This window comes from Glycine soja, chromosome 19, assembly GCF_004193775.1.
Source record: "Glycine soja cultivar W05 chromosome 19, ASM419377v2, whole genome shotgun sequence".
NCBI classification, from domain to species: domain Eukaryota; kingdom Viridiplantae; phylum Streptophyta; class Magnoliopsida; order Fabales; family Fabaceae; genus Glycine; species Glycine soja.
Genome location: NC_041020.1, coordinates 45247229 through 45272508, shown reverse-complemented (window position 1 = coordinate 45272508; position 25280 = coordinate 45247229). Strand labels below are relative to the sequence as shown.

General features: G+C 31.2%; 3 protein-coding genes and 2 non-coding genes across 5 annotated transcripts; 4 read left to right on the top strand and 1 right to left on the bottom strand.

The window, feature by feature from the left end:
- The first annotated feature begins 2895 nt into the window (after positions 1-2895).
- Positions 2896-2996, top strand: LOC114401074. The gene has a single exon (XR_003664189.1). It is a non-coding gene; the product is annotated as a small nucleolar RNA Z266 (small nucleolar RNA).
- A 6249-nt stretch (positions 2997-9245) lies between these two features.
- TRNAL-UAG lies at positions 9246-9325 on the top strand. Its single transcript has one exon. It is a non-coding gene; the product is annotated as a tRNA-Leu (tRNA).
- A 39-nt stretch (positions 9326-9364) lies between these two features.
- LOC114399328 (protein ABHD11-like) lies at positions 9365-13269 on the top strand. Its single transcript, XM_028361511.1, has 5 exons — positions 9365-9681; positions 9774-10009; positions 11647-11759; positions 12385-12525; positions 12784-13269. Exons 1-5 carry the CDS (start codon positions 9435-9437, stop codon positions 13031-13033), a joined length of 987 nt encoding a protein of 328 aa, XP_028217312.1. The 5' UTR covers positions 9365-9434; the 3' UTR covers positions 13034-13269.
- A 2605-nt stretch (positions 13270-15874) lies between these two features.
- Positions 15875-17022, top strand: LOC114398220 (ubiquitin-60S ribosomal protein L40). The gene is made up of 4 exons (XM_028360391.1): positions 15875-16034; positions 16122-16311; positions 16640-16706; positions 16802-17022. The coding sequence occupies exons 1-4, from the start codon at positions 15932-15934 to the stop codon at positions 16826-16828; spliced, it is 387 nt and encodes a 128-aa protein (XP_028216192.1). The 5' UTR covers positions 15875-15931; the 3' UTR covers positions 16829-17022.
- A 1841-nt stretch (positions 17023-18863) lies between these two features.
- Positions 18864-23810, bottom strand: LOC114399480 (beta-fructofuranosidase, insoluble isoenzyme 1-like). Its single transcript, XM_028361680.1, has 6 exons — positions 23594-23810; positions 20671-21533; positions 19906-20064; positions 19566-19804; positions 19383-19476; positions 18864-19276 (listed from the first exon to the last, which is right to left on the bottom strand). Exons 1-6 carry the CDS (start codon positions 23775-23777, stop codon positions 19097-19099), a joined length of 1719 nt encoding a protein of 572 aa, XP_028217481.1. The 5' UTR covers positions 23778-23810; the 3' UTR covers positions 18864-19096.
- Positions 23811-25280: the final 1470 nt, after the last annotated feature.

The following is a 25280-nucleotide window of genomic DNA, read 5'->3' as shown; positions in this document are numbered from 1 at the left end:
TAATTTATAATTATTTAATAGTGTTATAATTTTGTAATATATTATTAATTATTTTGTATATTTTTTAATGAATGTATGTGTTATTATATCAAATTAAGTGTTATATTAAATTATCTCTGAAAATAATCATCCATTTAAAATCAATCATTCATTTTAAATTTTGATATACCAAAATAATTCTGCTTTTAGATTATTTTTGTAATGTCTTAACTTTTGAGAATTTGTTACATTAGAAGAAAATATGAAAGCATAAAATAAACTATAAAAAATAGATTGATGATAATAAATAAAAAATATTACATTAGATGAAGAAAAAAAAGATGAAACTAAAAAAAATTATTTACAGCAAAGATATATTTCAACCAAGAGAATTATAGCAATTACTAATTTATGTGAAACATAAAGATCACCAAATATTCAAGTATTGTCTCTTCTCACAAAGTTTTCTTTGTATGCGTGACTAGAAATCAAACCCCAAAAATGAAAGGGAATTTTTTTAAAAAACAAACATCATAAAGATCATCTTAAAATCAAACACCCATACAAGAACGTTAAAAAGTATCATAAATAAAAACAAACATTTAAAACATCTTAATTTTATGTTTGAAAGGGTAAAGTAATATAAAGAAGGTTATTATATCTCACCATAAACTAAAATATATGTGCATATACCATAACTAATTTTAAAAATTAGTTTTCTTAAAAAAATCAATGGAGAGGTTATTCTTTCTCTGCAGTAAAAAAAAAGCATTTAAACAAAAAATATTATATATGAATTAGAATATGCAAGACAACATAGTTTATTAATAAAAATGAATTATAATATTATATATGAATTAGAATATGTAGCATAACATAATTTATTTGTTAATAATTAATTAGTTAGACAAAATTAATGATAATAATTTAGTTTATATATTTTTTAAAGAAAATACTATGAGTAATATTCATGGAGTATCACGATAAAATAGTTATTTACAAAAATAAAATAATAATTTAATAATGTCCTGACAAAAATAGAATGAATAATAAAAAAAATACAATTGGCTAATATAGTAGAATAAAATAGAGCAAATCAAACACACACTTCATCAAGTTTATAAATATTACATGCATATCTCTTTTCTTAAAATACATTTTTTTTTATCCTTTGATCGATTCCATTAATTAACATTGTTACTGTATATGTGAAAGCTCAAAATTACCCTTCACAATTCTAAAATCCTTCATTTTATTGCTTTCCCATATATTTTGAAACCCCCAAATTAAACATTCCAAAATGTTGCAAGATTTTTCGTGAACTATTCACAAATTCTTTCTAAAATTGGTCCTTTTAACAATTACAATTAACACAATAAATGATGCAAGATTTCCTTTCAACCATTCATAACTTCCTTCTAAAACGAACAACTTTGTCTTCATTCATGCAAATTCTCTTTCATGCGTTCCATATCCATCTTCATCCAACAAACAAAAACATTAAAACAAAAATATAATGATATAACATTCTAAATTTGGGGAACAATAAACAACAATAACACCCAATATCACAAAACAACACCTAATGACCCACAATAGAAACATTTAGCCCAAAAAATGCACCATATAGGTACAAAAAGAAACAAAAAAATGCACCTAACTATGAAACAAATTGTGATTTGGTCAAGTTGTGAAACCTATAGTACAAAAACAAATAAAACTCATGATTCATGATCAATAACTCATGAACGCTTTAAGAAATCAAATAAGGATATGAAAAAATTGATTTGACCAATAAAAATCAAACAAAAACTAACAAAGGCATGAAATCCCTCTAAAATGTATGATTTAAATATTTGATGGAGAGAAGACATGAATATTTTTGTCATAAAATTTTTCTTAAAGGACCATGTGACTATTATGGGTAAACGGAATCAATGCCATCACTGAATAAGAGCTATTACCGTAATTAGAATTTCAAAATAATGAGTGTTTGCGTAAGGGTCAAATATGAAAGAAATACAGGTGTAATATATCTAAACTTTAGGGATTGTCTGTGTATTTTACCCAATAAAATATTATTTATTTGAACGAGGAACTAAATTGATATACATCATTTAATTGTAACTTTGAAGAGAATAAATATAAAATTATCATGTGACATTATCTCATAAAATCAAACCTTCTTTTGTATAAATACAGTAGATAGATAGTAGAGATGCTCCGTAAACTAATTTCCAAAATATTTTAAAATTTAAATCCTCGAAAATATTTTTTAAACTTATTAAAAAAATAAAGCGTTAAAATAAAAAGGAGCCGAAAAGCCCATATTCCATTCCAGAATGCAAATTTAGAAACCTAAATCAGTTCCGGCCCAAATAGCTAAAAAGGTCATACCCGGAAGCCGAAGCGTGATTTAGAAAAGCCCAATAAGGGTAAACTCGTCTTTCAGAATATCAACGAGACTATATATTCTCCTCATCGGTTACTAGGGTTTATCCCTTATCCTTCTTCTTTCGTTTCAGACAGCGTTGTAAGATCTGTTGTTTTTTGGAATATGTCGGCGCTGCCCTTAAGATCGCCTTCCCTATTCCACGATGGAAGCGTTTTGAGTCATAGCAGCGGTACATTAACACCCCTTGAGGTTTCTCTTTAGAGTTTTCCTTTTGGGTCCTCTTTTCTGCCACCTTGTTCTTCTAATCACGAGTCATTGATACCTATCTAGGTCACTGGAGTTTGTATCTCTATATGCCAATTGGGCTTTTGCCCTCTTTAGATTCAACAAATGAGACTTCAGCTCCTCTGACCAGGCCATTTTTGTCGGGTGGGAAACACTTGTACAACACATTTTATTTGTTTTAGCTAAGGTTTATTACTTCGTTTTGTGTTTATTTTTTCATCTCATTTGAAGAAAACGGAAGGCAAGGATGATGATTCAATTAGATGTATGAAAGGAAAGTTCCTTTCTGAATTCAGAATTTTGAGGCATATCCATTCATATATCTGACTTGCCTAAGGACCATCATATTTCTGATTTCTTGAAGTTATCTAACCATGGCGCCTTAGCGTTTTGAATATCAGAACCTGCAATACCTTTAGCGTGCATATTTTTCTACTGTGATATTGCTTGCCTTTGCTTCTATACTATAGTTCTATTGACTGTCTTTAGATTTTTATTTATTTACTTTTTAAAAAAGAGAATTTTATGTTTTTATTTTTACTTTATAAAAAAATAGAATTGGTTTAAATATTTTTTTCAGAAACCATTAGTTAATTACCTATTATTTTAAATAAGCCAGAGACATTTACTTCAATTTAATTAATTTCAATTCACCTATACAGGTTGGAAATTTTATCATTTATTTTATTTTAATTATTTTTCATTTTCAATTTTTTTAAGAAGTTTCCTACCTCACTTTAAAAGTCACGTGCGCTTAAGTTGTTGGCATTTTTTTATTACTCCATTAAAGTAGGCCAAAGGCATTATATTTAAATATTTATGGGGATAATGACCCCTATAAAATAAAGAGGCATACACCCCGACGGTGAGGACTTTAAATAAACTAAAGGATGACCAAGTCTATTAAAAAAATTGATTTTAGTCTTTTTTAATTTTCAAAAAGTTCATATTTTTTTCTTTTTATTTTAAAATAGAAATATTTAATTCTCATATTTTTAAAAATCTTTAACTTTAATTTTTCTATTTTAAAATAGAGATATTGTATTATTACGTTTTGTATAATATGTAATTTTGGTATTTTCAATAAATTCAAAAAGTGTTGATTAATAAAAAATAATCTAATATAATTCATATTTAGTGACACAAAATGAGTTTATTATTGTTTAATTTATGTAATAGTCAACATTAATTTTTTAACAATTAACACTTTCAGTTTAATATAATGATCATAATCTTAAATCTTACAAAAGGTCAAAGTTTTTTGTTTTAAAATAAAAGGACTAGAATTTATTTTTAAAAAAAATAGGAATTAAGTGTTTATATTTTAAAATAGGAGAATAAAAATTATATATTTAAAAAAATAGGAAGATCAAAATTGGGTTTAAGAAAAAAAAAATTGCCAACCAATCAGCTCCGAAGTTCCCTTGTTTGTGAACCTGTATGTCAGCATTTTTGTTGTATATAAATTGAAGAGAAAAAATAACTGATAAAGAATGAGTTTCAATCCAGATTGCCCTTTCCCCCAAGTCCCAAGCATGTTCCAAGCCTCGGTCAATGACTGAACCTTCCACATTATACTTAACCCATCCACCTAGTGGTGGAGTCCAACTAACAAATCCTTTCGGATTCCAAAAGACATTGTTTAAAACAAAATCATTCGGAGACTGCCACATAGAAACCAATTTTCACTACCCCTCCCGATATTAGACATAATCCAATTAGGAAGATTTCGAGCATAGAAACCAACCATCTGCCTTTGAAACTCAACTGTCAAACTACTCCAATCTTGGTTAACATTGTGGCAATCTCATAGTATACGACTAGAGGTCTCAGCATGGCTGCTACATAATGGAAAACAATTACTATCAACTATAGAACATTGTTCACTCTTGACATGCGGCTTTAGACCATTACTGGGGATCACACAAACATGCTTCCAGATATTTGTGTTTGAAATTGTTCTCTTTCAAAGCATTTCATAGGCAAATTCAATGAAAAATTGCCCATCGGCAAGTTATTGTTCTTGTCAATTTAGGTCATTCATGTTTGAGTCATTTACCTAAAAAAAGTAATGTCTTATATTTGGTATTGAGGCTACATGAAATGTACAAGGTAAATATTAATCAGTGTCTTTAGTGTATTAGTTAAGAAATTAAAAAGAGAAATATTTTTATAAAAATATGTAAAATTGTGTTTTTTATAACTTTTTTTACGTTTTCTTATGATTTCCACAATAATTATTTTTTTTTAGTTTCTTAATCAATTGCAATGTACTTGGTTAGCAAGACCTTATGTATAAAATAAAAATGAAGAATATGTGGTCATGGATATTTTGGTAATTTGCTCAAAGTTGTTGTGAGATAAAAGAACCCAGCTAATATGTTATGATATGGTGAATGGAATAATGTATTTTTAAAGTGTAAAATTTATGATGAATATTGTGATGGAGTTAGCTACACATTAATGTGTGTAGGAGTCAAACAAAGGGTCAAAATGACCTTTGAAGGCACCTATTATCATTCTCGAGTATATGAAAGCTAAAATATTTATTCTAATGTTTATTAGAAAAGGTTATCAAAATATAGCTTTAGATATATTTTATTCTATTTTCCTCTAAAAAGATATATATTTTAGTTTAAAGTCACATTCCAATGTTTAATTAGTTTTTCATTCTTGCGAGTAGGGATGAAAAAAATATTCGTACTTGCAACATCTGCAAATAAAATTCATAATCTATAGAATATAATAATCAAGTGGATAGCAAATAATTTATATGAATATTTTCACTACTCATTTATTAATGCAGCGAGGGCAGGATGAGTGTCAAGGTACTCGTTTGATCATGCTTGCAAATATTCATTATTACAATTATTTAAATATATAATACTACAAAAAAATTTCCCTTAATTATTATTGTTAAGTTATTTTCACTTATTATAAATCATCAAAAGATTTTCATTTATATCAGTAACATCTACAAGTATCCACATAAAGAATACCTGCATGAGTATGGATTAGGAAAAGGGCAAATTTTATCGGACAAAATGAGTAGCAAGGGACTACTACCTGTGCCCCCCCTACCTTGTCATTATCCCTATATGTGAGAAGATTAAGAAAGTTAAATCATCATGTAGTGGAAATAAATTTTATTATACTAATTCTAATATACATCAACACTATCTAGTACCCACTATCATGTATTATTCCTTTCATATATATAAAAATATTCCCAACTTATTTTAATTATTAAGTAAACATATTTTTCTTAAAATATACATAAATATCATTCTTGTCATTGTATTTTCAAAAGTGAGATTTCTAAAAATTCAATATGATATCTTGAAACAAATTTTTCTTAAGAAATTGACATGGTTATTGCACCTTCTCTGTTTTAGGATAAGCTATATGTCTTATAATTGTGACCCTAAATCGTCTTATCACTATATGTGAGACTCGTTATCTAATTTGATAGATTATAAGATAAGATGAGCAATAACAAGAGATTTCCCATAATTTGAGTAACCTCCAAATGGTATGAGTTTAAATTCCCCTTGGATCTCAAAATCAAAAGGAACTCACTAGTGAGAGTAGTTGTTACTAGGTAATTAATAAATGATAAGAGAGATAAAGAATTTATTAGAAAGTTACATGATATTCTTTTTACAAATTTCAATATATTATACATTTTTTAATACCTATGTGGCTATGTCAAAACCTTAGACATCAACCGGGAGTATTATCTAACAAAATACTTTTTACAAACTAGAATAGTTTAAGCACCCTTTTGCGAGCAACTAGTGACCCACTTTAACCCATTCAACTGTTGGTGTATTGCGGGACAGTATAATAAAGCTAATCTTGTGACAGAGGATTCTATTTTTTCAGTAGAACAACACGAAACATGTGCTTTAGCTTAATTGACGTTGAAACTGCTGTCTAGTTTGCTTAGTTGGATGATGAAGGAATAAAATATTTTAATTTAGCAAAATGATTTGTCCATGTTTCATGACTGATAATACCAATTCCATAAGCAACTTCAAGGTCATGAATCGATCCAGTTGCCTACAACTTTGCCTACGTTGGGCCAAACAATCAATTTCACGAAAGTAAAATAGATGAACAGTGAACTACCCCAACACAAGTCCATGCGGTAAAATCTTCAGGTTTCACATACAGGGGCAATGCCAATACTGTATTCTCAAATCAACATTTTACCCAACCTAATTTACCTATATGACAGACATACATACATACACATACTACAGGACATGATACGTCATTCAGCTGAAAACTGAGGGAGAAACAAATCATGCAGTATACTACTATAATAGAATGTCATTCACAAATCAGAACTATTCCCTATCAGAAAATAACAAACATAATTAAGCTTAATAAGAATCTAATCCGTGATGTAATATTCATTATCAAACATTTTAAAACGAATACGGACAACAATCTCACCTACTCTCCAAGCTTTTCAAAGCACAATTATTGTCCTTCACCTCCTAGCAAAGCATCTACTAATAATGTTGATAATCAAATGAAAAACAACAATTATCTGATTAGAGCATCGCATTCACTCCATTCATCACCACACGGGATGGTTTCATTTATTTATCATCAAAGATTAGATGGAGTATTCAGAAACAGTGCAACTGACGTAAAAATAAAAGCAGGAACGACATTGAAATTGAAGTTTAGGCATTAAAGAGTTGCTATTTAAATGCCTCACAACTTTCTCCTAAGCATTAATCCAAGGCAAATCGGTTAATCATTAATCTAATGCAAAAAATGGAGAGAGGGGGAAAAAGTGAAAAAGAAAAAAACATGGAGAGCTTTATCCAAGTTTGGTCCAGCAACTTACATCATTTTCAAGATTCTATAAAATAAAAGAGAACAAAAACAGCATCCGAAAACGAAGTTACAAGGAGAGAAAAGCTATCACCGGATGCAGAGAAGCTATCAAAATTTAACTTCCCCACCTCAAATAGAAAGAAAGAAAAAAAAAGGAAAATTAAATTAAATTAAATCAATCGAGAAAACCGGTTTGGCGCAAAACGGCGTTTCTAACCTGACGGAGATCCCTCCCTTTGAGCGTTCTCCCGACGCCTTCCAACACCGAAAAAGTGGTTTTGGGCGAAACGCCGGAGCCTCTGGCAACGATTTCGTGCGGCGGCAGCATCTCCTCGTCGTCGTCGTCGTCGACCACGCGCGCGAAGTCGTCGGCGTTTTTCCGCCTGGCGGCACCGGCCGATAGGAGAATCGGGACCTTGACGGGCGCCGATTGCTGGAACTTTCTGAAAGGCGCGGACTGCGCGAGGTAATCGGCGGCGGGTGGCGCCGGCGGCCTCGGAAGCGACGGAATCGTCATCCGCGAGGAGGTCGGAACGGGGGACTTGCCGCGGAGCAGACCGCCGCGGGAATCGGGTTCCGTTAGCAAGACGAGAATTCCGGAATCCACGGGGCGATCGAAGTTGCGGAGGTGGGGTTTTGGCGAGGGCGCAGGGCGTTGGGGTTCCGATTCGGAGGAATCCGTGGCCCAAAAAAGTTCGGCCTCGTTGAGTTCCTCCGCGGAGGAGGAGGGGGAGGGGCAGAAGGGGAAGGGGCCGAGGAGGAGGTCGGAGGAGGATCGGCGGTGGAAGGAGAGTGTGGGGTCCATTTGGTTGGTTGGTGTGGGGATGGGAAAGAGGAGGGAGTGAAGGGAAAGAAAAATGAGGTAGGGTGAATAGTGAATTCTCAATCCCGGTGATGTGGCGGAGGGTCGCAGAGTGGCACCAAAAAGAATGAGAAATTGGGAATCTCTATTCCCGTGGGGCCCGCCTTTTCCCATAGGCGTGGAAGTCCTGCGTATAGTGACCCTGAAAACCACTATTGAAATTCAACCCACTCGTTGAAACAACCAAAGGATCCACCTTACGACTTCAAGTTCAATTACACTGTAGTTTTTCTGATATATATATAGTTGGATACAATGGTATTTAATTTTCCTCCAAAAGTTCCCTTTTAAAGTAAGAAATCTTTTGATAATTTTTTCGAATCACATCAAATATTATTTATTAAAAAATATTTGAAATCAAATATGGAATAAAAAATTGAACATGTCTATTTAAATACCATTTTATCATTAATTAAGATATCTGTCCAACTCTCTAGCTTAAGAAAATATGCATCATATCATGCATAACATATATTATTTATAATAAAATTAAAAAATTAAAATAGTATATCGATTAAAAATTTAAATAGTATAATTAAATTTGTATAATTTATTTAAAGTATAATTTTAATATAATGTATAGTTTAACATGTTAGATTATTTCTTTGGGTGATGACTATCTTGACGGAAAAAAGATTTATTATTGTTATTTTACTGTAGTTTTTATTCTCAGCTTTTATATTTTCTTGACAAATTTTGCATTAATTTTTTTTAAAAAAATTATTTAAAATTGGAGGTAAAATATGTCAAAGTAAAAAATTAGGAGTAAAATTTATTAAAAATTGGCAAAAAAAAAAGCAATTAAACCAAATGTGTAATCTTGAATTTGAAGGGTTGAGAAAGTGTATTTTGAGAAATTTATCTAATAGGGACAGTTTGGCCGAGTGGTCTAAGGCGCCAGATTTAGGCTTTGATCCGAAAGGGCGTGGGTTCAAATCCCACAGCTGTCAATTTTAGTTTATAATGTGCCCTTACAATGACAATTATTTTATTTTTTACGACTAAAAACTCTATTGTAAATTTGTAATACCGTTATCTTGGTTCCATATAAAGCAGAAAATGGCTGTATCTCTGAGATGCAGAAACAGCTCCTCCCACCTCCTCCTAACTCGCTTCCTCCACTCAGTGAGTCTCCCTCGTCGAAGGTGGTTGCAAACCGTAGCCTACGAAGAATTGCGAGCTCACCCTGACAAACCCTACACCTCAACGGCCGTTTTCATCCATGGCTTTTTGGGATCCTCCAGAAACTGGAGATCTTTCTCTCGCAACCTCTTGGCCTCTCTCTCCAACTCCTCTCCCTCTTCCAGTACCTCTTCACTCTTTCATTTTCCCTTTTTTATTTATTTGCTGATTATGAACTGAATTGTTATTTATCGAATTTTTTAATTTTCCGTGTAGATTGGAGGACGGTGATGTTGGATCTGAGGAACCACGGACAATCGACGGAGAGGGAACTGAATCCGCCTCATAATATGGAAAATGCGGCCAAAGATTTGGCCGATTTGGTGAAGGCTGAAGGTTGGTCTTGGCCTGAGGTTGTTGTAGGCCACTCCATGGGTGGAAAGGTGGCTTTGCAGTTTGCTGAGAGTTGTAGCCGTGGTGACTATGGCCATTTTGCTTCGTTGCCTAAACAGGTTTCTCTTCTCTATTGCAATGGCTAGTTATAAATTCAACGGTTGAATTCAATAATAAGAAAACTTATTTAGTGGTTCATGTGAATCATGTTTTACATTGTTCAATTGTTGTGAATGTGTGTGTGTGTGTGTTTTAGAGATGACATTAGTATCATAACTTCAATAACAATTTTATTTAAATTTGGCTACTATAATGCTTTTTTAATAAATTTTGCAAAATGTAAAAGACCAATAACAATACAATGATGAATGATGATAGAACATCTATATGAATATCAACTATATTATGAAAAATATAACAGAATCGAGAAAACTAAATAATAAAATATGAGAAATATATAAACATAATCGTATTTGACTTAATATACATTGTCATAGTCATATTCGATCTTTTAAAAAGATTATCACATTTATGTATTGTATTGTATATGTATATTCAATACTCGAACCTGAGATGCAACATAGGTATCAGTGTGCTATTTTTCTCAGATTAATGTAGCACCTGAGATAGCAGAAGTTTTAGCCTTGAGATGGAGTCTGCAACTGACAATTAGTTATAGGATGGAGAGGATTGAAGCCAAGCCTGATTTTCAAGTTTTTTGAGCATGCTTTAAGAATAGTAAAGGATGTCCACAATTGCTCTTCACAGTCAAGGACTGTATTCAGTTAGCATAGAGTTTTAACTTCTCTTTATCTCTTGTGAAAAGAGATAGCAATAAACCAGCACATGCTATAGCATCACTTGCTAGGTCATACCTAAATTGTGTGTGGGAAGACTTGGTGCCTCAGCCAGCCTTATCCTCTGTAAGACTTTAATGATGGACTCTTTTGTCCTTTTCTATTAATGAATGATTTATTTTCGGATAAAAAAAAGGATAAAGGTATAGCAGTATTCATTAGTGACTATAATGCTTGTAAAATATGCATACCTTGCAGTACATGAAAATGTATTGTTGGTAGAGAAATGTTGCTTAGCAGAAACAAAGAGCAGCCTTATGATGTGCTGGTTGCAAGGCTGCGATTTTTCTCTTGTTTTAGGGATAAGTAAGATGGACCCATCTAGAACTTATTTTTCCCATATGAATGATGGTTGTGCGCATTATAAGATTTGTATGTCTGCTTTGAATTAGTATATGTGTGTGTATATAGAAGGTTAAATGCATGGAGCTTTTCTCACAAGTTAAAATCAACTTATGCACCTTAGCTTTTCGAGAAGTTAGATGAGAAACTTCTATTTAAGTTAAGTGCATAAATTGATTTTAGCTCATGAGAGAAATTTAGTTCATTTTACTTATTATTTTTTTCTCTTATAAGTGTTTACAGAGAAATTTATCCGTGATGGTTATCCAAACTTCTACAGGTTACATTCTGTTATGACAGTTGTTAGTTAGTTAGAACCTATTAGTATTTGTTAGCTTCCAAGAGAAATTGAACACTACATGTACAAATGTTAGATTCTCAGAACAGAGAATTAATTGACCCTTATCAAAAATTTCAGTTTAATAAATTCATCACTTTCTGTCTGAAATTCTGCAATTTTCAAGAATCATTGTATATATGGATTTTAATTTGAAGCATTTGTACTATAGGCTTAATGTCGGTGGTATGTTTCTCTTTTTATCCCTCCTGAAGAACAGCTCTGGGTATTGGATTCTGTCCCTGGAGAAGTGAATCAAGAAAACAGTAATGATGAAGTCCGGAATGTTTTAGCAACGTTGCAAAGTTTACCATCACAATTCCCATCTCGCAAGTGAGATTCTATATCCCCGAACTTATTCTTTTATCATGTTAGTAGTTTGTCAGTAGGCCAGTTATAATTTTTGGTGTACCAAGTGGACATTATCTATGACCTGATATATGTTGCTTCCTTCAGTAGCATTTTTGGAGCACAAGATATATGAAGACATGTTAAACAATATGCATGAAAATAATTTTGTCTTCCAAGGAATCATGGAGATTGTAGAGAGAGAATTGTTAAATTTTCCATTTTCCATTTAGTTTCATGTATGTGATATGCTTTTCTGTCTACAATCAAATGAAGTGCATATCCAATTACGGACATTGCGTGTGATATTTCAGTGGAAGTCTACAAATGCTTGCTAGACATTATGGACATTGCGTGTGATCTTAAGCATAATGATTGAGGTCATTTATATTGCGGAAAGGACATTATAGGTTCTTTCTTCATTTACTTTTGATGAGGCGATGATCTAATTGGTTGTCTAATGTCTAAATAATTGGTGTCTTGAATCTTGTTGAAAGTGCAGTGTATTAGTTATTAAATACTATTTCAATTCACAAATGTACGGTATACAAATCTTTCTCGTGCCACTCTATTGTAGTTAGACTAAAATGTAGACTGCACCTTTTTTCAGGTGGCTTGTGAGTCATCTGATGGGACTTGATTACTCTAAAGCACTGTCAGACTGGATAGGCACCAACCTGAAAAAAGTTGGTGATCATGAGACATGGATATTTGATCTTCAAAATGCTAAGGAGATGTTCGATTCTTACTGGTAATTGAAGCATTGTTTTGTTTGAGTAAATATTTGAAATATTCTTTTCGTCTTTTCTATACAAATATTTGAGATAAGAAATAAAAACATAAAACAATTCTTCAAATATCTAACATGAGCTTAACCTATTTTGAAATAAAAATGAACTTCTGAACACTTCATTCAAACTTGTTCTTCATTTTTCTTGAGTGTTTTCTGCGATCTTCCCCAACAGCACAAAAGTAACAAATAACAATCCCCAACTTTACAATTCTGCAGTGAGAAGTCCTATTGGAATCTATTGGAGAACCCTCCCAAAGGTATGGAAATAGTAATTGTGCGTGCTGAAAAAAGTGATAGATGGGACCAAGATGCTATTGAGAGGATCCAGAAACTAGCCAGTCAGGGAGGATCCGACTCTCCTGGAAAAGTTTCCTTCTGTGTTGTTCAAAATGCTGGTCATTGGGTTCATGTAGATAACCCAAAGGGACTTCTTGAGATCGTGGCTTCCAAGATAGCATCCCTTTAATTCCTGCTTTAGTTGAACTATGGGGCATCCATCGTTGAAAATTGTTGCGTCCAGAGTCAAAATTCTTAACAATACGCAGAAGTGGTTGGCCGGTAATAACATTAATTCTGTACAATTTTATGAACTACCAAATAATTTATTCACACACAATTCATTGTAATGCGAATATCTTTGCGCAGATTTTGAAACCACTACTCAACTAAATAAAACCCATAAGGATTCATAATTGTTAAGAATTTTAGGTGTGTTTAATTTTTTTGATGTCATGTATGTGTTGCGCATAAGTACGTGTTTATACTATTTGATTTAATTGGTATAAAAATAAAGTTCTTTTTGCTATTACAGTGTTCTTCAATTGAAGAATGACTTAATCCTAATTTTAGTCTTTCTAATAAAGTTAATCTATGATTTTGGACTTCTCGTTTTTAATTTAACTATTTTAGTTCCATTACTTTTCAAAATTTGAACTTAGACCTCTAAATTGGGGCATGCTTCTGATACCTATTTGAAATATGTATAGGAAATGTACTACGTCCATCAATTATAAGTGATGAAGGCTCTTTGTTTTGCAAAATTATGGGAGAAGGTAATTATGCATGGTCTTCTCCTTGCCGTAAAGAAGCTATTTTTGGATTTAAATCCATGACTAACTTGTCACCGAAGCGCAACTTAATTGTTGCACTAGAACGCTAAGCCGCAAATAGAATAAAAGGTTCAAACATGATTAATGAAGTTGCAAGTAATAAGCAACACCATTAATATTCACAAAAAAACAGAAAACACTGCTAATCCACTTTATATATTTTATTATATAGCGAAAAGTTTTTTATAACTTGCAAAATCCAACAAGTAATACTAAAAGAATTCAATTTCAATTACGGGAAATATATTGACAAACTATTTTTGGTTTAAATTTTTTCAAAATTTGTTGGATTGATAAAATATTATTTCATAAAATTGAAAAAAGCCATTTAATAAAATTGATTAGAGAAATATAATTATATATTGAAATACAAAATAAATTATTTCATCAACAACTATTATGTCGATAAAAATATCATTTAATGAATACTAAATCAGTTTGGGAGTCGTTTAGTTTGCAAAAAATCAGTTTTTTTTTCACAATACTCCTTTGTTTTAAAATAAATTATACAGGAAACAATGGAAAAAAATAATTTCCTGAACAAACTTTTGAAATCAGGAAACAAAAAAAAATAGAAAATATTTTTTTCAACCAAACAACCATCAACAATGTAAATATTTTTCAATCATCATCTACTCACATATTATCATGTATGATGAAAATATTAACTTTTATAAAACAACTTTAAAAGTCATAAGTTATATTAAATAATATTATAAAAATATTTACAGTCACCAAACAGGCTAAATCAAAATGGGCCCAATTCCAGGGCAACAAGACAACATCTAGGCTGTTGCTAGGTGCACCCAAAATATTGTTGGTGCACTAGCAATTTAAGTGAAGTGGCGAAAATGTCTTTCAACAAAATTTTAAAAATACTTCCTCCTCTGCATATTTCGTATGCTGACACTACTGTTTTTCTTTTTCCTTCGTTGTTGTTTGGTTTGTGTCGCGCCATTGCTGTTCGGTGCTTCCATTGCCAGATTTGAGGAAGTCTTCACCATCGTCGTGTCATTTCCACCTTTGAGGTAAGGTTGCTTCTTCGTTTTTATGGCTGCTTCGTCTTTTCATATAACGCATACGAATTAGGTAATCCGTATAACTCATACGGATTACCTAATCCGTATGGTTTTTTTAAATTATTAAATTATTTTTTTAATATTAAATGTTTTTTATTTATAAAAAGTATTATTTTAATTTTTGTTTTTAAATAGTTTTTTGTAAATATATTAATTTTATTTTTTAAATAGTAATTGTTTATTTGATTGTAAATATATTAATTTTATTATTGTTTTTAAATAGTTATTGTTTCTTTTTTAAATACAAATAGTTTATTTTGAATTATGTTTTTAAATAGTGAATTTTTTTATTGTAAATATATTAATTTTATTTTTGTTTTAAATATCTATTGATTATTTTTATGTAAAAATAGTTTAATTTGAATTATGTTTTTAAATAGTTATTTTTTTTAATTGTTAATATATTAATTTTATTTTTGTTTTTAAATAGCTATCATTTGTTTTTCAAATGAAAATAGAATATTTTGAATTATGTTTATATATAGTTATTGTATTTTTTAAATTTTGAATATATTATTTAGAATGTTGTTTTGAAATAGTTCATATATTTTAATAAAAAATAGATTATTTTCATTTTTATTTTGAAAAAGGTATTGTTTTATGTTTTTAAATAGTTATTGTTTGTAAATATATTAATTTTAATTTGTTTTAAATAGCTATTGTTTGCTTTTTAGATAAAATTAGTTAATCTGTTTGAGATATACATATTATGTAATTCATATAACTCATACGGATTCGTTAATCCGTAAATTATAATAAAATTTATAAATTATTTAATCCGTATACGCAAAAAACAAAAAAAAAACATCAATGTATATTTTCGTTAACAATCAAAATAGCCACCGCAACAATCACCACTAACATATCCCAATAATACTTTCACCTCTCGAAGGACAATGAAAAAACCAGAACAAATGGACAGAGAAAATGAAAGAATGACCACGTTACTGTAAAAATGAATTTTTTTTGCCGGGTGCACAAGCAATATGACTGGTGCACCTAGCAACACCCCAACATCCGCAAAAACGGGTCCGAACCGTCGAACAGCAAGCCCTGGCTGGGCTCAGTATTGAGCAGTGAAATTGAAACCCTAGAAAGGATAGTATAAAATCGCTGGGTTGCAGGGTTAGCATTTGTTGTGTGAGTGAAGAAGCAGAGGGAGTAGCGGCATTAAAAATGCAGATCTTCGTGAAAACTCTGACAGGGAAGACTATAACCCTCGAGGTCGAGAGCAGCGACACCATCGACAATGTCAAGGCCAAGATTCAAGACAAGGAAGGTACTACACATAAATTCCAAACTCCATTCAACGAATCGCGTTTTCAATTTTCCATAACCTAAAAAATCTCTCGTTTGAATTTTTCAGGCATTCCTCCGGATCAGCAGCGTTTGATTTTCGCCGGAAAGCAGCTTGAAGATGGAAGGACCCTGGCCGATTACAACATCCAGAAGGAATCAACCCTTCATCTCGTCCTCAGGCTTCGTGGTGGCATCATTGAGCCTTCCCTCATGGCTTTGGCTCGCAAATACAACCAGGACAAGATGATTTGCCGCAAGTATGCACTCTATCGTCTTTTGTTTTTTATATCATCTTTTATGGGACAATAACTTAGCCCCTTTTGCTTCTCAAGTGGAAAAGGGGTTATTCTTGCTCCCTATATTCATGTCCATCTCTACTTTGTCTACTGTGATTGTTTACTCGCAGTTGATTTTCTATGGTTGGTACATTCTAGTTTTGTTCCTAATTATTATTGATTAGGGTTTAGGGTTTACTTAAGCTTAATTTATTTTTTGTGTTTTGTATTGGATATTTTTTTATTGCTATTTGTTTGTGTTAAGCCGCTGCTTGCTTTTTATTGAGGTGTGTTGGTTTTGGTTTGTTAGGTGCTATGCCCGTCTGCATCCTAGGGCTGTGAACTGCCGCAAGAAAAAGTGCGGTCATAGTAACCAGGTGGGTTTACATTTGATGTTAAATTTTATCATTTTTATTATTTCGCTTAATGGTTAAAAATTTGATTGGGTTTGAACGTTGTTTCCTTCTTGCAGTTGAGGCCTAAGAAGAAGATCAAGTGAATTCTGTGTGATATTGTTGGTCTCATCCTTCGTGTTGTTGGATTTGGAACAGGGACTGGTTTGATATTTATAGTTCTGGTTTTGATTAATGTTAATTGTTTTGAGACAATAGTTTTGAAGTAGCCAATTATATTGTTATGACGACATTTTGATCTCTCGTAAGTTGTATTTCATGTTTTTGCAATGTTCTCTTATCTCACCTCCTGCAGTAAATTTTTTTAAGAAAGCAGTAGGTATATAATTTCATAAACTATCAATCCTTCAAGTATTATTCTCTCTTCTAAACAAATCCTTAAAGTTGTGAATTTATATAACTAGTCCCGAAACTATTGAATATCCGTTATTTATCCTCTCCTAAGAAATTATGTAGCATGCTTATTTAGGAGAGAAACTAATACTTTATGGACCAATTTGACTTAATTCATTTTTTTTAAAAAAAACTCATTTACTTCCCTGATTGACAGTTTGTTTTTGTTCATTATAACGAGGAAGAGCCTCTACTCGAGTTATAATAATTGAAACTTTTTAGCTTATTTTTTCCTTAGCATCAATTTTTAATGTCGTTGCCCATTGTTTTTTGACAATTATCAACCTTTTTATTTAATAAACGAAATTATGTTTTGATGTTTTGAGCGTTTATACAGTCAGCTTTTGAGCTTTAACTATCTATATTGTATTTATCGTAGTCTCAAACGATAAAAACGAAAATAGATCGCTTGTTCATATTAAGATGAACAATGTGTTGAGTGTAATGTTTAAGATTAGTATAAGTAACGTAACTGAACTATACATTAATAAGAACCATTTGCGGGAATGAATTTAGCGTGAATTCAAACACCAAATAGATTGTTCTGTATTGCAAGTCGTGTTATTGCTAGTGAAGTTAATTTGGTAATGTTAAGTTTTGTTTTTCACTGCTTTCTTGGTTCTTTGCTACTCCGCAATGTTGTGTCTTAATATATGGAATTTGCTACTCCCAAATTCTTCAAAACCACGTTGTTTTTTGAGAAGTACGAGCAACATACTTTTTATACACGCTCTGCATTTTTGCATTTGGACTTTGGACTTGGAACTCATTTGGTTGGTCATCGAAAGCATTGGCAGACCAATAGTAATCTTCATCAGCTATATATGTGGGCACCATATTAATTAGGACTATGAAAAACATGACCAATAAAAACTTAGATCTAATCACCAATTTCAATTTTTTAATTGAAATTTCTAGTAAATAATCATTCCGGACTTTAAGGACGGAGTCTAGTAACAAAAATAAGAGACGAAATTAATGAAAGAAGCTTGTTAAATTAAAAAAATCAAGTTTGTTTTTGCAGAATTACCGAATAGCCACAATCTTGTTCAAACCAAGTTTTGTAGCCGAAAACGAAATAAATTTAAACGGAATAGCCACAATCGTGTAAAACATTGTGGCTTTTTTCAATTGGATACTTTAATAATAATAATAAGACAAAATGTAAAGTTATAGATCATTAATTTATATAATAAAATTGTTTGAAAATTTCTACAATAATATTTTTCTCTTTTTTTTTCATCAGTTATATCACACAAACATTCTTCTTTTCCTATTGTTTGTTGGATAATTTTCAAGCTAAATAACCATTTTGGTCTTTTATATTATTTTTTTATTTAATTTGGTTCTTCATCTTTTAAACTCTTTTGTCTTTTAAAGGGTTCACTTTAGAATATGATTCTTTTAAAGGGTTTTATTTGAATGTTATTTGAAAGACAAAGTTTAGTATATTTTAAATAATTAAATGATCATTTTAAACCTTTTAAATAAAATAAAAAAAAATAAAGTGAATTTTTTAAAAGAATAAATGACCATTTTGAGTAAAATACGATAAAAGATTAAAATAGGCATTTAGCCTAATTTTTATAACATATTTGAATCAAAAACGTTGTGAAGTAGTTAAAAATACAATGAATATGTTTTTTTTAAACACATTTGGGATGACGAAAAGTTATTTTGATTTTGTGGGATATTGTTTTAGATGTGTCAATAATAAGAGAAATAAAATAACACATGATATCAATTTTTTAATATTCAAAATCAAACTCTAAAGCCAATTTATCCACTATATCGTAAATCGTAAAGTGGTAGCATGGTTTGAAACCCTTAATCTATTGAAATAAAATAAAAGCCTAACTCACTAAAACCCTTAATCTATTGAAATAAAAGTGGTGGGATGAATACTAATTCACCGAGTAATAAGCCATATTACTTTCTGCCTACTATTGATTTCTGGCTGATTATTTTATATCAGCCGGCTTCATGCTCCATGCTTTGAGGTTTTCCACCGAGATGGGTTCAGTTCCGTTGTTGAACACAAACAAGTGACCTTGATTAGCCACTGCTAACTGTGGATAAACCCGAGACAAAATGTTTGTCTTCCCTCCTTCACCAAAACTCTCCACTACTGAGTGATCAATCTGCCGTTCAGATGAAAAAAATAAAGAACATTGATTTGTTGTATTGAAGCTTATAAATATATTATATGTAAGCACTAAATGGAGCAATGGTTGCATTTGTACATACCAAACTCCTAAGAGAGAGTTTTTTATTAGTGGCCAAATCCACATCTACAAAGCCAGCAAATGATGGCTTGTACATATTACTCTTCAAAGAGGAACTGTTCAGAATTGCCAAAAAAAAAAAATCAAAGATGTGAAAATGGAAAGAAATTAGAAGTTCTCATCCCAATTTGTATTATATACTAACCTTGTTGCATCGGAGCATAAGAGAACCACATGCTTAACTGGACCTTTGAAAATTCTAAAAAACACAGGAGTGAACTCCTCCAAATTTTGAGAAGCTAATGTGAGAAGCCCAAATGGTCCAACCCCACCTTGAAGTTTTGAACCCTTTTGGGCACAGAGGTCCTGTGCATTTACCCACTTAGGATCATATGTCTCTGCCTTGTCCAAGCTTGCAAATGAGAATGTAACTTCCACATCTGCCTGTAGAAAAAATTAGTTATATAATATCATCAGTTTTATATCATTATATGTATGTATGAAAACACACACACACACATATTAATGCTTATTAAGAATCTAACCTGGGCAGCGGTGATTCCTTTTACTTCAACGTAATCTCCCTTTTGAAGCTTTTGACTGTTCATATTAACTTCTTTCCCTCTGAGATTATTTAATTCTTCAACAGGCCATTGCACCAATTGTCTCCCAGTAGAATCGAGCCACACAGTTCGCGGAATTGCCTAATTATTTTAACAAACACTTACATGAATATTTAAATTCCTTTAATTTGCACAAGTATAAAAAAAGGAACTATAGCACATTATAAAAAAAAACTCCTATGCAAACATAAATTTCTCCGTGTGTTAAGTAGCAGATCCAATTATAAATTTTAAAAGAATGTAAAAGCAAATATATATATATATATATATATATATATATATATGAAATTAAATATGAAGTTTATTTTTAGACTAGGAAATGCATGAAAATTAATTTCTTAAAAGATAACTATATCAGTTGCAAGCTAAGTTAGTTTGAGGCAAAAAATACTTTCTTAGTCTTTCATCTTTTCTTAATTATTATTATTACAGTTTAGTATCTTAAGTTAAAAAAAACCACTTTGGTCTATTTGGATGAAATTGATCCTTTTTCGGTTAGTTTAGTGTGCTAAGTTAGTTAATTTGGTGATACAATAAATTGTGAGACATGCCACAACAGTCAAAATTAACATTTTCAAATTGGTCAGACAAAAACACTGATTAAACAAAGTCAAATTTTGTAAACTTGAGAGATGAAATTAAAAAGAAAAAAATTGTAAAGAAAATGCATATATATAATTTAAGTACCTGAATTCCTGCCCATCCTTTGCGAACATCATCTTCCTTGGTATCAGACTCGTTTGCCCAACCCCACAAGATCCTTCTGTTCTTACTGGGGTCAAAAAACGATTTTGAAGCATAGAAATTACCATAGTCATACCTAAGTCCACCCCAACCATCCACTGAAGTGTTATCTGGGACATATCTATCCTTATCTTCAAAATATGTTCCTACGGTGTAGTAGTCGAACCTAGTCATGTCAAGACTATTCTTAAACACGTGCTTCACATGATTCCCTCCCTCGGACGTCTCCAATCCTTGATTGCCATTAACCAAAACTGGATAAAAATCAGGACACTCCCACATACCTGTCTCACCCTTGGAATGGATCGGATGTTTGGCTTGAACCCAAGTCATAAAGTCCTTGCTTCTGTACAAATAAGCTATACCTCTACGCTTCCTTCTACTACCCACCAATATCTTCCAGTGTCCATCCTTGCTCCACCATGCCGTGGTTGGGTCGCGAAAGGCACTACCATTAACACCTTTGTTAGCAACCAAGATCGGGTTGAATTTGTCAGGTTTAACCCATTTTCGGAGGAGTGGGTCATTTAGGTCTTCGGGTACGGCGTAGCATTGAACCTGAGTTTGTTTGTCGTCAACAACTCCGGTGTAGAGGATCACAGGTCCTTTACCTGGGACTATGGTGGCTGACCCAGACCAACAACCAAACTTGTCAAATGGTTTGGATGGATATAGGGCAGGTTCAAGGGTCCTCCAATTGATGAGATCCTTTGATATTGAGTGGGCCCACACAATGTTACCCCACACTGAGCCTTTGGGGTTGTATTGGTAGAATAAATGATAGATTCCATTGTAGTACATGGGTCCTACATTGTTTGCAATTACGAATATAAGATAATACACAAATGTATGGATGCTAATTTGAAAATGAAAAGTAAAATAAAAATTAAGTTTCTACTTACCATTTGGATCTGCATGTGGTTGATGTGTCCATTAACCATATGGAAGGATTAGAAAGTTAGTATTATGAGATAACAATTCATAATAACCAATGGAAGCTTATAATTAGCCATGCATCGATCTCCACGTGTTAGTGATTGTCCCAACAACATTGGCGATGTTGAGGCGTGGGATAAGGAGAATTGAAGGTGCGAACTATCCGGGGAGAACAATTTGAAGCCATTACCATAGAATAGGACACGTGATGATAAAAAGTAACTAGCTAGAACCGAAGTAGTTTGTTTCAAGCTATTCAGATGATTTTTTATAATAATCATTTTTAAAATTATACTTAAATAAGTTTATGAGACTCTTAATTACTGATTTGATTTCATTTTGTAGTACGAAAATGTAAAAGATAAAAAAGGATGATGATTTGCGCACCACCTGAGTGCGATAGTACATATAGTTAACTTAGGATAACAAGAGTAACTTTTTTTCCCTTTTTCACGATGTGACCTATGTAGTTGAAAAAATAACAATATAAATGCAAAAAAAGTATAATTTTAAATGATATTTTTATTTTTATTCGATCAAATGTTTTATAAAACATGAAATATTAAGTGTCAAAACTCCAACACCATTGTGACTAGAGTTGAATCACGCAACAACTTATACAACAATTTATCCCTTATGTTCTAGATTTCTCTTTCTATATTATATCATTTATTATATTAATTCCACATTTCTCTAACTTTTATCTCTTTTGCTTTGTTGTAAAATTATAATTTGTTATACAAAGAAGTCTGATTCTCCACTATTTAACAAAGGGAATAAGATGGAAAGCTATTCCATATGTATGAAAAACAAAATCTACTATTCCCTGCCCTACTTCCCATGCATTTAAATCTAAAAAAAACTATCGTATAGATTGAGATTACTATATGGTTATAAATTTTTCTCTTAAATTAAAAAACATAACTATCCTGGACCGTACAAAAATTTCGTCCAAATCCACGCAGCACTAACACAAAATAGTTTAGACTTTATATACCCCTGCTGAATAGAAGACTTTTGCATGCTTCATTTTTTAACTACTAGAAAGCCATGCTAAAAGGCATAGGTTTAGCCAGATGTAGTATATCATTTACACCTATTAACGAGCACTTAATTAATGCATGAGAAATAATTATTTAAGCTTCAAAGGGGTGTACCAAATAACCACAAAATGATGCTCGTCGTAGCCGCATAAAAAGGAGGAACAACAAAAGGATAGTATTCCCATATATAATAACTGTTTTCTATCGCATCAAAATTTCCGTTTAACACCCTAAGGAATGCTCGGATCCTTAATTACAGCCTAATCCGCTAAATCAAATCAAGAGCATGGAATAAAAAAGCAAATACATATTTTGTTAGGTTTCACCAAACCAAAACTCACAGCCCATTCTTTTCCCGTGATATTCGAAATTTTGAGTATGAATACCTCATACCTAACTATGATATAGAAAGTTTTTTCTTTTGTTCTTTTTTTTATGATAATATATAAAATCGTTACCATAGTTTGGGAGAACTAAGGATATTCTCAATTCAGCGAGTCAATGAATAACTTCTCAAAACATAGAGATTTATTTAAGAAATCTCTCATCATGTTTTTTTTATACAAACAAAAAGATTAAATACTCTAAATTACATTTTTAGAGACATATTTATCCATCATATCATATCATCATGTTGATGTTATCATAATTTCAAACCATAATTAATTCAATTGTAGACTAAAAAAATTTCTTCAGTTTTTTTTTTTTCGTTGTTATGAAAGCAGAACCTTCACTGTGCATTTATCATCCCACTGTTAAATACTAGTTAGTTGTTAATAAATAAGTTTATGTCAAATACTTGTTATTAAACAATTTATTTTAAAAAAAAGGAAATTGCACTCAAATTACTACAAATATATCAAGGTTAAAAAGCGTATGATACGAACCGTTGATCCAGTTCTTAGGAGGTTGGAAATGGTATGCAGTTCTGTGTTGTCTGCTCACGGAAATCGTTGAAACAGATTGAAGATGAGGATATACTTTATGAAAAGCTTCAACGCCATTGTTGATCAGTAACACAACAAAGGCAAAAAACACTACAGTGATATAGCGACACTTTGGAAGAACCATCAGAAAAAAAAAAGAGAAAGAAAACAAGATGAAATAAAAGGATTTATTGCGTGGGGTGGTCTAGCATGGGAATAAAAAGCATGGAGAGAAATAATTAGATGGTTCACATTATTTATAGAGTGAAATTCAAAGGGGGTAAGGTGGCTAACGTAGACAGAAAATAGGAATCAGATAAATAAATCCAAAATAAAAGCAGTAGTTGTTTTTTACCATTGTTTTGAGCGATTCTAACGGGGAAGCTGAGTCTATGTTATTGGGATCTAAATATTTTAAACCGAGTGGAACTTCTAATTATAAAACACTCTTATAATCATTAATTACTATTTTAACTATACAACAAAATTATTTATTTTATATAATTAAAAGTTATGATAGAAAATATTTTAAATATATAAATTATATTTTAATTTTATGATGAAAACTTTAATTATTACAATAATTTTAAAAATAATTATCATAAAACTCAATAAATTTGACATATAGAATTAATTGTGATTATATGACAATACAATTATTTTATATCGTGTGCATAATTTATTTATTTATTTTTATTTTTTAACTAAAATGGACTGATGGTTAAAAAAATTAAACATACATATCAATCAATACAAAATGGTTTTGCTATATATGTAAATATTATATAACAGCACTACATTTATTCTTTTCTTGTAGTTGGGATTTTTTATTTTATTTTTAATAAATAAAAATACATAATTATAATAATTAAAGTGAATCTATATTTTAACTTAATCAATAAATTCAAACATTAAATTTTATATAGATTTATATTTAAGATAAATCAGTAATTACTTTATTAAATATCATGGATATAATTATAGTAACTTATTAGCAAGAGATTGAATAATGAATAAAATATTTTAAATTAATTTTGGTATATTTAAAATGTTGAAATAAAACAGTTAATTATAAAAATATCTGTTGGCTGTTGTTGTTGGTAGTTTCACCAAGTTGTCACAAAGCTTCTTAAAATTTGTGGTTAAATGTTTCAACTTAAACATCCAAAACCTAGAGCACATGTCATACGATAACTGGTGCGTTGAATTCTCTCATGCATAATCGTAAAAATTGGATAAATCAGTCGATTTTATTGAGAACTAATGACTTAATACACTTCAATAATTGGATCAGTTAAACAAGTAACCCAGATTAACTTGATAGATTTTAATAAAATTTATAACTTGGTCGATTCTGAAAACCCGAGTTAGGTTGAACACGTTACCTTTCTAAATACAAAAAAAAACGGAATGAATTCATTTTGAGATTGAGGCAAAACAATCAAACTAAGTAAAATGTGCGTTTATTACCCTACCCTTCTCACTTCTCAATTCTCTCTTCACCCTAAATCTCGCCTCTCCCCTTTCTCATTGGATCAATCAGTCGATTTTATCGAGAACTAATGACTTAATACACTTCAATAATTGGATCAGTTAAACAAGTAACCCAGATTAACTTGATAGATTTTAGTAAATATTTGTAACTTGG

Bases quoted from the DNA above. Each gene is read 5' to 3' on its own strand.
- LOC114398220 (XM_028360391.1), top strand. From the start codon at position 15,932: ATGCAGATCTTCGTGAAAACTCTGACAGGGAAGACTATAACCCTCGAG. The intron at 16,035-16,121 runs GTACTACACATA...TGAATTTTTCAG, and splicing joins CAAGATTCAAGACAAGGAAG to GCATTCCTCCGGATCAGCAG. The intron at 16,312-16,639 runs GTATGCACTCTA...TTGGTTTGTTAG, and splicing joins GACAAGATGATTTGCCGCAA to GTGCTATGCCCGTCTGCATC.
- LOC114399480 (XM_028361680.1), bottom strand. From the start codon at position 23,777: ATGGTTCTTCCAAAGTGTCGCTATATCACTGTAGTGTTTTTTGCCTTT. The intron at 20,065-20,670 runs GTACTTAAATTA...TAAAATAATTAG, and splicing joins AAGGATGGGCAGGAATTCAG to GCAATTCCGCGAACTGTGTG. The intron at 19,277-19,382 runs GTATGTACAAAT...TCTGAACGGCAG, and splicing joins AACTCTCTCTTAGGAGTTTG to ATTGATCACTCAGTAGTGGA.
- LOC114399328 (XM_028361511.1), top strand. From the start codon at position 9,435: ATGGCTGTATCTCTGAGATGCAGAAACAGCTCCTCCCACCTCCTCCTA. The intron at 9,682-9,773 runs GTACCTCTTCAC...TTTTCCGTGTAG, and splicing joins CAACTCCTCTCCCTCTTCCA to ATTGGAGGACGGTGATGTTG. The intron at 10,010-11,646 runs GTTTCTCTTCTC...CCTGAAGAACAG, and splicing joins TTGCTTCGTTGCCTAAACAG to CTCTGGGTATTGGATTCTGT.